This window comes from Monopterus albus, unplaced genomic scaffold (genome assembly GCF_001952655.1).
Source record: "Monopterus albus unplaced genomic scaffold, M_albus_1.0 scaffold150.1, whole genome shotgun sequence".
In the NCBI taxonomy this organism is placed as follows: Eukaryota; Metazoa; Chordata; class Actinopteri; order Synbranchiformes; family Synbranchidae; genus Monopterus; species Monopterus albus.
In genome coordinates this window covers 468,558-481,551 of record NW_018128030.1, presented here as the reverse complement: position 1 = coordinate 481,551, position 12,994 = coordinate 468,558, and the positions used below count along the sequence as shown (strand labels likewise).

Below are 12,994 nucleotides of genomic sequence, written 5' to 3'. Positions count from 1 at the left end.
GTTTTCAGTCTTAACATTGCTGTTAAACTGCTCATCCGTGTAATACTTGCAGTTATTTTCAGAGTTCTTAAAAAAGTTTTTTTCAGGGTCAAAGTCATCGTCCAATTCATGATAATGTTGTTCGGTGTCTCCAATTGTGTTCAGTTCCAGATCCAATCCCTCAAAAACTATTAACCTCTGTAGCAAATCACTTGCCTCATTCCGTACGTGGGTCATACTTGTTGTTGGTTCCTGCTAATTGTTAGTTCCAACGCTCATCTGCCCTCGCAGATATCAATATACCTGTGTGTTTCTTCATACAGCTGAGGGTCCAGCGACCCCTTCATACGCTCCTTGTCTCGGCATACTGGTCCTCGGCATGCTGGTCATGGGCCCTGGATTCTGGTTCCGAGGACGGGTCACTTGTCGGTCATACCGCAGGAACACGATGTCTCATGATTACAATATTAACAGTCATTAAGCCTAATGTCCAGAGCTCTAAATGTGATTTTATTCTATATCAGTTTGACTTCATGGTTGCCGTTCGGACGGTTTTTGTGGCTGAGGTGGAATGGCTTTACAATAAAATGTCAGCTGAGTGACATGAGGCTATTTTTTCCACATGTACAGTATTCCTCATCTTACAAAGCTGTCCGAGTGTCCCTCCTCCTCCTCCTCTCTGAACTGATGCTTGCCACAGAGTTCCTTCAACAACCCAGTCCCAGTATGATAAACTAAGAGTGCTGAAATGTCTAATTATTCATAAGTCTTGTTCTCCAAGTAAAGCCTAGTAGCATATAGCTTAATTACCAATCTGAAGCTAATTAATTTCCCTAATAAGTAAAGTAATAGTATGTGGGCCATTTTGTGCACATAAACACTGGCCTTGCACTGCAGCATACATTTTTAAAACATAAGGTGCATGCAGCATACTCTGATTATTGTATGTAGTGCATGTGCATTGTGTTAATTCATACAGTTGAACCTCATTAGTAAGTGGTATAGATTATAATGTACCACCCAAGTCTTATAAACAGCTTCATTTCACAGCAATATTCTTTTAAACCCGGAGAATTGTTTTTATAATTTGAATAAGCAGTTTTATTATTAGTCAGAGACAAACTGAAATGTCAACACTGAGTAGATTAGAGAGGAGAATCTATTCATATAACAGTTTTCTCGGATCACTGATGTGGGGCAAAGAAGCAAAGCAGTAGCTGTGACTGCAAAGACATGCATTTGATCCTTGGCAGTGGTAGTTTTGGGGAAAACAATTATACTTGGCATGTTTTGAGTATTTTGTGTGTTCATTTTGGTAAAGAGGCAGAGCCGAGTCTACTCAGAAGAGCGAGTAAGAGTTTGTATACCAATAAACAACAGATCTGAGTGTTTCTGATGTACACGGTGTAACACACAAAGGAAAGCAGGAGCTTCTCACAGCTGGAACAAACCAAGATAAACTGTGGATGGTAGTGAAACAGCTCTGGGAACACCTCAGGAAACAAAACACAGCAACCGAATTGCTGAAGAAAATAAAAGCATTTTGCTGTTTCTGCTAAATCTGACTGCCCGTGTCATTCTAAATTTGTAGTTTGATGGCCTTTGCAAGACGATCGTTTAACTTTCTGTACAACATAATCAAATATGTTGATTTCTTGTAGGAGAAGTGCGAAATGGCATATTATAAAGACTTATATAGTATAATCTGTATTCAGCTTCTCTTTTCCGTTTCTATGTGAGAGTCCTGTGTGCACACAGCCCCGCAGTCTCGTGTCCTTTAATAGACATTGGTGGGGTGTTAACCTATGCTAATTAGGAATGAGTGGCAAACACATGGGACTAATCAGTGTAAGAACACCGGTGCAAACAATTCTACGGTTTAAGAACGTGTTGATGAGTTAGATGCAGACTTTTCTTAAGAACAACCTGTGAAGACATTTAAAAAAAAAACCCTTAGGAAGATGTTGGTGAATGAGACCCATAAGATCACAATATTTATATGCCACCGAATCAGTAGTGTACAAAGGAATGCCTGGATTTTTATGGTTCTGCGTCACCTCTTCCTGTGGCTTCCCAGACAAAGTGTAGTAGTACTGTATGTAGTATGTATCAGAAAGTTATGGACAGAGCGCACCAGTCTGCAGAAGATGCAGTGAGCTTCCTGAGACCTTTAGTGTTGTCAAGGACTACAGCAGCAAATAATTGGCCATTCCAAATTGGTAAGATAAGTTGGAAAAAAGAATTATTAGAATCTGAATCTGAAGACTGCATACATATCAGCACTGCTGGGATTTTAAACCCAACTTGAATCCAAGGTCAAACTCCTGCACATCTGGGCAGGAAGCGTAATGGAGAACACAATGTGCTCTCTCCCCAACACAACCACTGCAAAGGAGTACTAGGGCGAGGCACCAAATTCCCAACTCAGTGGTCATTAGTAATAAGATGAGGCTGTAACAGACACTTCACAGGGTTTAATGTGTTCAGTTTTATGGCTGTAGCTGCTTCATATGAAGCTGCATGCTCAGCAAGATTGCATCTGGAAAAACAAAAGTAAGCAAAGGAAAATAATACCCAGGTAGGTTCATGCCATGATGGGTAAAGTCTGCATGAATAAAGACTAATCACTGATGCATAAACAATAAACATTGCTGCTACACAAGTAGGCATGTGCCATAGAAAATGTACATATTAATAGACCAAAACATTTTAAGGGTTCAAGGTTTCAGTTTTTATGGCATTGACTCACTCTGCACAGCCGTGGTGTAACAATAGCTGCTTCTTCAACATTTGTTTGAACGGCAGAACAGGCTGCAAATGATCCAAAATAAAACATTAAGTTGTTATGAGATTATCTGAGCTGCAGCGTTCAATCATAAACCAGATAAGAGTGCCTTTAGTCCCGCCCTCCTCCCTTCAGCGAGACGAGTTCCTGCCCCGAAGCCTGCCAATCATCTTGATGAGCTGTCTCTTTAAATGAACCTGAGATAATCAGTATGTGTAGAGCTGCCAGGCAATTTGGAATAATACGTTCTATTGATTGTTCACTATATTTCTGAGAGGCTGCAGGTTTAGCTTTGTTGGACTTAATTTTCTTACTTTGTAAAGACTCAGAATCCACACACTTAACATTACTATCACCATTACAGTTACCACAGTCTTTCATTTTAAGTCTCATAATGCAGTGAATTGTTTAAAATAAACAACAGTGATGCCGCTGACAGACAGGCACTGCAGAGGGTCATTAAATCGGCCCAGAAAACCATGATACACTGCAGAGAACATCTACATCAGCAGGTGCAGGGCCAGAGCCTCGTCTATCATGAATGACCCCATGCACCCAGCACATGGACTGTTTGAATTCCTTCCCTCAGACAGGAGGCTGCAGAGCATCAAGGCCAGTACCACCAGGCTTAAATCCAGTTTCCTACCAGAAGCTGTGAGAATTATGAATTCTAAGCCTCTCTGATGGACTGATGCATTTTAAATATGATGCCCATTTGTTTAAATGCTGTTGTTACATTTAGTGTATTTATTTATTGTCATATTATTATTTCATATGCTTTTAATATGCCGGTCCTGGGTGAGTAACTTCATTCTTCATGTGTGAAACGTGTAGAATGACAATAAAGGAACCTTGAACTTCAAATTTACTGAAATGACTAGTTTAGATTCATATAATGCAGACAGGTAATAGATAAAGCAGTTGAAAAAGTGGAGTCTTGCAGTTTTGTTTCCAAATAGTTTACTAGGCGACTCGACTGGCCTGAAGAAACTGGCAGCATCATGGTTTTATCATTGGCCAGTGCACAGAGTAAAACTGGCAGCGTAGCCAAAGCACAAACATCTGCGCTCACTACGTCACAAGCACTCAGTGTACGTTGCCGTGAGATGGACTCTGAGAGCCAAACACATGACACCCATCCAGGAGATGCCTGTATGTTTCTTCCAGCTAATTGCAGTCTGGCGTTCACTGTTCGACCACTCGGCCAATAAATTCTTTTGTTTTTCATGTGATATGAAGGAAAAAGCTCACAGCAACCCAAAGCATATTGACTGGCATTCAACGGTTATTTTAGAGTGTGAGTAAAATGGGGAAACAGCGTTCATCATGTATCACGTTGATTATTCATCGTCCTGGATGAATCTGAGTTCGTTCATGAACTTTTTCATTGTGCAATGCGAAGGTGTGTTTAATAAAGGTTTAACGAGCGTTCATTTGTCCTCAGATAATTAATGAATACCTTTATGATACGTTTGTACAGCCTGTTTTGAACATCACATCTGAAAAACCCCTAAAAGGTGTTTTGCTGTCAGCAGTGTCAAATTTTGACACATCAATTAGGAGCATGCTGCGGGGAAGGCTGGTGACCTGTTGAAAAGGAAAACTATAACGGAGCACTTTGCTCGTCCCCCCCCAACTCTGCTAATGCACTGCTGTGAAAACCAGCAGCAGTGAAGTGGGTCCATGTGGCCTGGACCCCAGCGACTCTGCTGAATGGTTAGAAAAACATACCGCCATCGTGAATGTTTCCATCTCCTCTGTTTCCATGCCTCTTTCCAAAAAGAGTCTTGGGTTGTGCGAATGTAGTTTCATGGTGTGGAGACATATATATGTATGAAGTGAGGTCGGACTGGCTCCATCATCTTCACCCTTCATTTCCTCTGTAATGTGTCCTGCTCCTCCCTTTAACATGAATTACTCACAAATGTCCTGTTGATTTGTTTAAGTCCCCCTATCATTACATGTTGTCTTATATTGCCATCTATGAATCTTACTGTCTGCAAAGCTAATATGCTATAAAGCTAATTGAAGGTTTTCTAAATGCTGCTTTAGACCTGCTGTTTGTTCTAATCCTCAACACTTTGAAAATGTTTTTACTGAAAGAGCAGTCTATGTATCTTCTATAAGCATATCACTTCATTTTTTTACAGAGTAAATAACAAACATTTGACACATAAAAGAATTCTTTTCAAGTTAAAAATGTCTGCCTCTCAGACTATCTGCAGTCCAGCGTCTGAGCTTCAGACATCCTAGAACATAACAAAGTGGAGGCACAATTGCAGAAAATATGCAGTCAAATGTGTCTGTGCTGTGGAAGGAGTCCAAATTGAAACATTTCAGTTCAGCAGCATCAAACCACGAAAAGAGACGTGCAGAGTAAACACCGGCGTGGGATTTTATATCGAGACAGGAGTCCAGTGTGTGATGCTGTTGAAAATAGTTCATAATTTATGTTTTGTTTTTATTTTAAAACAAAGTAAGAATGAATATGTCAACGTGATTTCAATGAGCCCCAAGCTGTAATTAATCTGCAACATTTGTTTTCTGTCATTTTATGTGTGAGTTAAATTCCCTGGCTGTGTAGCAGCTTTACAGTAGTTTTATCATTCGTGCTCCTCTTTCTGAAGTTTGCATCATACCTTTGTGATATGGAAGTGATTAATTTGACAAAATAGCTTTGATGTACTTGTAGAGTTCAGCAGAGCAGCTAAGGTTCAAACAGCTGTCAAGCTGTATCCTCTGTCAGATTCCTGATCTCATTACCACGGCGAAACAAATGTGAGCAAACAAAGTCAAAAAAAACATTCAGCATAATATTCTTCTGCTGAAGCCTTGTAGCTCTGAGCTAATGTGTATGCAACAAAGGCAGTAGCTTCCAGTTCCAGGGCTAATTGAAGACTTAACCCCTGAGTGTTAACTGTTGACTGTCAAAGTCCAATGTTGTCATAACTGGTTGACCTGTCTGATTTGTGAAGTTGTGGAGCTTGTTGTGCATCTTGCTGAGCTCTCGGTGTTTTTCATAGGTGGTTCATCTCGACAAGGAGGAGGAAATACAGAAGCTTCCTCGTCAGCCTCCTTATTACGACATGGCACCCTCTGAGTTGACCCCCCTCACTGATAAGCTGGTGAGTAGCGATGCCATGAGCGGGTTCATGAGAGCTTCTCTATGGAGGGGCCACACATGGCTGCTGCCTTTGGCCAGTTTAATTTGCAGGTGAAAGGGTGAACGTTATGCGCCATTATGCCTGCAGGTATTTGAGAATTGATTTACAAATGAAATGCAGCGCTGAGACGCTTCCTGAATGTCACTGAGGATTGTGAGCGTAGCTGCTCCCTTCTTTGCTTGTCTGGTGTTAAAAGTGGAAAAGAGCCTTTGTAACAAGCTGACCAGTAAATCCACTGGGTGCTTCCTTTAAGCTCCTTATCTCATCATTTACATCAGCACCGCTCACCTTATACCTAAACCTGGGCCGGCAGATGTCCTCTCTCTCTCTGTGGACTATTTCATGTTCCGACTCCAACGCTCTCCACCCGCTCTGCCCTCCGCCTCACCCCACCTCCGCTTCCTCTAATCCATTGTAATTACTTGTGTGTTTGCATGGCAACCGTGTGCAGATAAATTGCAGTGTGATGCTTTATAGTACATCATCACCCCTGAGTGTTAACTGTTGACAGTGAAGTGTTTGCCTTGTTGTATCAGATGCCTCGGCTAACTGTGGTGAGCCTCCCTCAGCGCCGCAGATGCTTGACTGTTCTGGGGGATTTATTTGCGTTGGCTTGAATCTTGGCTTGAGCTTTGAGTTGAAGAAAATTCTAGTCAACTTTTACCCAATGTGTGTGCATTTGTAAGTCTGTGTGTTATGTGTGCAAGCCGGAAAACAATCCTTTCAACTGTCTCTCTCTGTGGTAAGTGAACACTTGCAGGAGCCGCCATACGATAGCTACCAGGAACAGTCTGCTTTATATTATTATTATCATTGCTACCTGCATTACTAATGAAGGTAGATGTGTCATGCTGACAAACAAACTGTTAGTCTGCTGTTAGTGTAGAAGAGAAAATGTAGTTTGCAGAAAGCTGGTGTGCAGAAATTGATGACAGCATCATCTCAGCGTTCCTGCATTTGTCATCAACACCTTGTACCTGCCTGTCTCGCAGTTAGTTTAATGAAATCAACTAATTATTTTTTTTTATTTGATTAGTTTAAAGTCAAATCATCTTAAAATTTCAAAGTAACTCAGAAATCAAATCTACAGTCAATGAACACTGATCCTACTAAAAACCTTGTGACCCTGCAGTGTAAGGGTCACACAGGCTCCCAGTAATCAGGTTACTTACAGTATGTTTCATCCAAACTCCACTGGCGTCCTAAACTACATCACATATGCAGATTTAACTGAAATGTGAAACATATGCCAAGAAGAAGAATAACAACATCATCATTTGTGCAATGGTGAAATTGCACAGTTTCCTCAAGAAACCTCTTGGTTAATATACAGTATGTTCCTTCTGGTTTGTCTTGAGCTTCTCCATAAATGTTTGAAGCTTCCTTCCTTCCTTGAAGCCACAGAGAATTGAGTGGGAAAATGGGAAAAAAAACTTATATATTGGAGTTTGTTAATAAGGAAAATATGGACTGTCCCCAGCCAGAGGAGTGAGCCAGCTGTTTAGGTAATTTAACCTGTTACAGTGTACAGGCTTGGCATTATGTGTCTTTCACTGAAGATGAATAATGAATATTCAATAACTTGAACTGGCTTAATGTGAATTGTGGTCTGTTGTGCAGTGATGGAAGAAGTACTCAGATCCTTTACTTAAGTAAAAGTACAACTGTAATGGCATCTAAACATACTTAAAGTAATCATTATGTGAAATGGCACATTTAGCAAGAATGTATATCATTACTGAATTATAATTACTGGTGCATTGTTGTGTACATTGCATTTAATGTTGCAGCTGGTGAAGGGGGAGTAGTAGTTTTAGTTTTATTTTGAATTACTGCTGAGTAGCTTATGAATTTTACTGTATTTTCCTATTAATCTGTTTCTGAAAAGTAGTTAGTAACTAAAGCTATAAAATAACTGTAGTGGAGTAAAAAGTACAATATTTGCCTCTAAGTGAAGTCAAAGTACAGCAGTCAAGTCAAGTAAAGCATAGATACCTCAAAATTGTACTTAAGTACATAATTTGAGTAAATGTACTTAGTTACTTTTCAGCATTGCTGTTGTGTTAGTTACTTTTCTTTAATATAAAATGAGTGAGCACAACTCAAACAAACTTCCTCCTAAACATCACCAAAAATGGAAAACTCTGTCCCATAACTGTTGAGTTTTAATGATGTTTGATAAACCTACATGCTCTGCTTTGTACATTAGCCTGTCAGCCAAGCGTTTTACTACTTCTGCTCTGCGTTTATGTATACGCTCTTTAACTGACTCATCTTTTCTCACCAAACTTGCAAGGATGACTCAATTACTGTTATTCTTCATCTCGATTTTCTGAAGGATGTTCAATTATCATCTTCAGTTCTATGCTCAGAGGAACCAAATGTTTAATTCTGGTAATCCTTGGACACCGGGGGTAGATTTTCCTTAGATTTATTTCTTATCTCTGATAACATTCCACTTAAGTTGAAGTTTAGATCGGCTCTGACGATGAAAAGTGTATCACTGAGGTTTTAAAAACACTATTTGTGAGAGACATGCATTAACTGCTGAGCGCTGAGTGTTGCTAATGATGATCCTCTAGGGGCAAAACACTATCTCCCTATTTTGAATGTGATGTGGCTGTAATTTTCCCCCTGATTGCACTCTGGTCATGACAAATATTACAGATATTTAAATATCTGGTGAGTGCAGAGTGTGAGTGCTGGGGAAATATGCAGCAATACACAGTAAGTTTAAATGATTAACATGGAATTTTGTAAAAGCTTAAATCATTTCTATGTAATTCTTTCTCAGATGGAAATAAGGTATACTGGTGCAGTTGGGGGGGCAACCGGTATCCTCCGTTGCACTTCTTCCCTGCACACCCCATCCATCCTAAGATGCTGTTTAGGTAGATACAGGATAGTTGACATCTCTACTTTGCATTTACTTTGTCATAACTCTCTTATGCTCAATTGATTTCATTACTCATGCAAAAAAAGCAGTTGTACTAAAAGCACAGGCACTACCCTTCCATCCAATCACTGGCTTTTTCATAGAGCCATTTTTATTCTCAGTACAGTAAAACATCATGCAGCAGCAAACTAGATTCTGGAATTTTTACTTAAATGTCACAGGCGAAGCGGGAGATTTGTCCATTTTCTTTTAATTCCTGTCATCATTTGGCTGTAATTCTAGTTTGTTGCTAATACAAGCATCAGTCCATGCTGATTTCCATTCCTCCTTCACTGTGCTGAAAGAACCACTTTGTTTTGCTTTTCATGAACTGACAAGTCGCTCCATTTTTAACATCCATTCCTACTCAGTTTATTCAAAAGAAATAAATGTTGAACAAACAGTTTGTCAGCACTGTGACTAAATTACAAATGTTAAGCACCGTCTTCTTTGTGGAGAGGCAGAGGAAATCAAAAAACCTACTTGCTTTAATTGTTGTTTTATTAGCTCATTGTGTTTTTATGGTGTCTTTCAAGCTTACAGTATGTCCACATATCACATTGCTTATTAAATACATTAAAACATTTCCTACAGCTTATGCATGTTTCTGTCTTTTCACTAAGTGTCTGAACTCATCTCAGTCTCCATGAGCAGAACATGACAATCTCAGAAGTATTTTTGGAATGGGATAAACAGCACTGAAAGCTTTCATTGTCATTTATTGATTACTCCATTAAGGTCATTTACTCAATCGCCCACTTGGCCAATTGCTCATTGAGTCAATCAGTCAGTCAGTCATTGGACTTGTGTTTGTGCACAGTGCTCAGATGCTGACTGAATGAAGGTCTTTGTCTGTGTTTACATGCATTCTGATAGTCCAGTATTAAAGAAACCACTCCAGTGACTCTGTGAAGGTGTTTACGGCTTGTGTAAATGCCTCCATGTGTTTCATAGTGACTGTGGTTGCAGCCTTAATCCGTGAAGTCATACAACCATCAGGGCACATAAATTACTGTCTACATGGTTTTAGCTTTTTGAAAGATTGTGTGGACATGCGTTTGCCATAATCCCAGCATTAGACTTGGACCATATGTCCAGTGTTTGTTTGGCTTGTTTGGTCACAGTCATTGTTTTTGTTTGAACTCAGTTTTCATGCCCATCAACTCACAGTTGCACAACTTCTGAGAAATGCACAAGAGCAGAATGATGAAAAAAAAATCAATCTTAATACAATACACACATTATTGAGCACAATTCTGTGTTCATGCAAACACTTTTATGAATGAAAATAATAGATCACTGTGCATGTAAACAAAGTCGGAGCCCTTCTCCATCGCTAACCATTTATTTATGGTATTTTTAGGACTGCATTTTAAATTTTGTTGTGCAATGTACAATGACAAATAAAGCTATTCTATTCTATTCTATTTGTGATATTATGTTTTTCTGTGTAATATCTCCATCTTTTTGTTGGGTTTTCATATTCTGTCTTAATCTGACATTTTCTTTCCTTGCTTACACATTTTTCTTTGCCTTCCTCTCTATCACTGCTGCTCACAAATATCCCCATGACCACTGGCTTTTCAGTCAGTATCGTTTCTCATCTGTTTGTCTGTGTCAGCCATCTGGCTTTCTCACTCTCATACTTTTGGCTGTCTCACTCTTCACACACCTTTCACCTCTCTTGTCTCCAGAACTCTGGCCACAAGGACTGTGATGTCCAGTATGCTGAGCTGGATTCTACAGCTTTGTCCTCCTCTCCCAGCCCACGAAGCTCTGCTCACACTGGCCCTGGGGAACTTGTCGAGTATGCAACTATCCAGCCTAGCTCACACTGGCACATGCCATTATAGGCCTTTACCCTCAGACTTTGGCCTCAAGGTACACAGCCTGATGCACTCCTTCCCTTCATTCATCCCCCCTCTCACATGCACTGCCGTCCCTTTATATGCTCGACACAGTTCCCTTGTCTACCATCCTCTTTAGTTTTGGCCATCTTTTGATTTCCCCCGCGCCACTATGCAGAAAGTTCATTTGAGGTGACAATCTTTTCAGGATGTTATTTCTACACAGTGTACATTGGGGCAGAGATGTGCAGGTCTTCAACAGTGAAACAATCAAACCTAAATCTAGTCATCACATTACTGCAAAAACCATGTAAAATAGGACTCAATAGCAAAAATTATCATTTCAAAAAGATTTTAAACAGATTTCTTTTATCACACATCATCGTCCTCTCATCCTTCAGTCTTACATGAATCCTGATCATATAGAAACATATAGTAGCTGCCATGCAAACATGTAACATTCCCTACTAATGTCAGTGTATGGTAGATTTACCTTCATGAGTCTTTTGCGTCTTTTGCATCTCAGAGGAATGGTCAATTGCTATCCGTGTATTTGTATGTAGAATAAAAAATGTTACTGTCCTTCAGCGTGATTTTAAGACACTGTTTTGTTGTAATGGCAGTGTAAAATATTGAAAATAGCTAATATGAAATATTTTTCTGAAGAGTCACAAACATACAAAATGTGTTTCTCAAGTGATTATGCCACACTTGACAGCTATGATTGGTAGCAGCGCAAAACAGGGTCTCATCTACAAGATGGTGCTCTGATATCTTATCTCAATCCCACAGGAGAGAGTCAGGAGAAATCCTCTCGTTGCACACAAACGCCGCGCTTTGCACCCCTGCATTATGCACACACAGCAAAGTGGGATCTAAGGGGCACAAACTGCCGTGCCGTTAGACTGGTTAGACTGGTTTTTATGTGGCAATTCAAGGCTGATAATTGCCCAGGAGGCTTTCTCAAGGCAATCGTTAAAACATGCTAAAGAGGACCGAAATATTTACTAAACCTGTCGCAAATCACTGTCAGGTGCACAAAATAATGCGACACCACAAATTTTCAATGTAACAGCATATTTACCAACTGATGATGTATGTACACAAGCACAGCTGCACCTGTGTTAATTTTAACACACCTCTGCTTAGGAGCTCTGCCATGTGGATCAAAGACAGTGTATGTTTACCGGTACTGAACTTTGAAATGGTTGAAGGAACAAACAAACATATTGTATTTCAGAGCTGCAATCATGCCAGCATGGTTTGACCTGAAAGCATGTAAACGTCCCTCACGTTCTCCTCTAGAGAGCGATGCAATTAGCAAACACCCTCTCCCTCCTCAAATGTGTTCTTAACTCCAGTGAGATCTCAGATGACTAACAGCTCCCACATTGACATCCCTGCTGAGAATCTTACACCTGCTCTGTCCTCACGTGAAATTTCAGCGTCACTTCCCTTCGTCACACTGGTGGTAAATCAGGCGCTGGCAGTATTTGTATACATTTTCATATACATGTGTCATATAGCTTCTTTTCAAAACTGATATCACAGGGGGAAAGATATAGCATTGTCTTTTTAATGTTAGGGCTTTATTTCCACAGGTGTTAATGGAGCTATTTAGGACTGAGGCTAATGAATAGACAGGCAGAGCTTAGAGCAGTGATCCAATCTGCAATCACAGACATCACTTTTGAGTCTTTTGCCAAATCTTCAGATTGTACTGTACACCCAGCCTGATTACTGGGAACAATAATTAAAAGTGTCATGGCTGCTGTAGATACACAACAGCAAAATACAGAGCACTATTTCAGCTTGAGGGGAATTGATGTTTGTTTCTACTGTTTCCTCATTTCTAAAGCTAAAGAACTTAGCAGATTTTTATTTCTGCATACAAAAAAACTTAGCTTTAATGCAGGGCCTTGTGGATACCGTCTGTATTCTCATCCCAGATCCCAGATTTATCTTTGGTACTAAATCTTTGGCAGCTGCGTAGGGGAGGAAGCTCCTAAAAGGCAGAACTTGTGACGCATTTGTCAATATCCCTGGTAAAACGTAATTTATTTTGGCTTTAGGTCGTAAAAATCCTCATTAGCCTACACTATGTTCATTTGTCTTGAAACAAGAGTAGAAGAGAACATTATCTTCAGTGGAGCGAAGAAGAGACTCATTTCAAAAGATCATGTTTTCTAAGATATCATTGGGACAGGTAAACTTGAAAACATGGTATCTCTATTTATCGACTGTTTTTCAACCTTTTTCAGAATGTGGAACATTTTTGGACCGA

The 12,994-nt window shown here is 39.9% G+C and overlaps 1 protein-coding gene across 6 annotated transcripts in view; it reads left to right on the top strand.

The window, feature by feature from the left end:
- nectin1b (nectin cell adhesion molecule 1b) overlaps positions 1-12,994 on the top strand; it is a 210,704-nt gene that overhangs the window by 187,594 nt on the left and 10,116 nt on the right. For 3 of the 6 annotated variants that reach the window (XM_020614715.1, XM_020614714.1, XM_020614716.1), the window contains one exon: positions 5,788-5,889. The exons of 1 other annotated variant lie outside the window; for it this stretch is intronic. In XM_020614715.1, coding sequence (XP_020470371.1) covers positions 5,788-5,889 — 102 coding nt within the window. Of the gene's footprint in view, positions 1-5,787; positions 5,890-10,557; positions 10,745-12,994 lie in introns of all 6 variants that reach the window. 2 more of the 6 variants (XM_020614717.1, XM_020614719.1) reach the window with 2 other exon arrangements.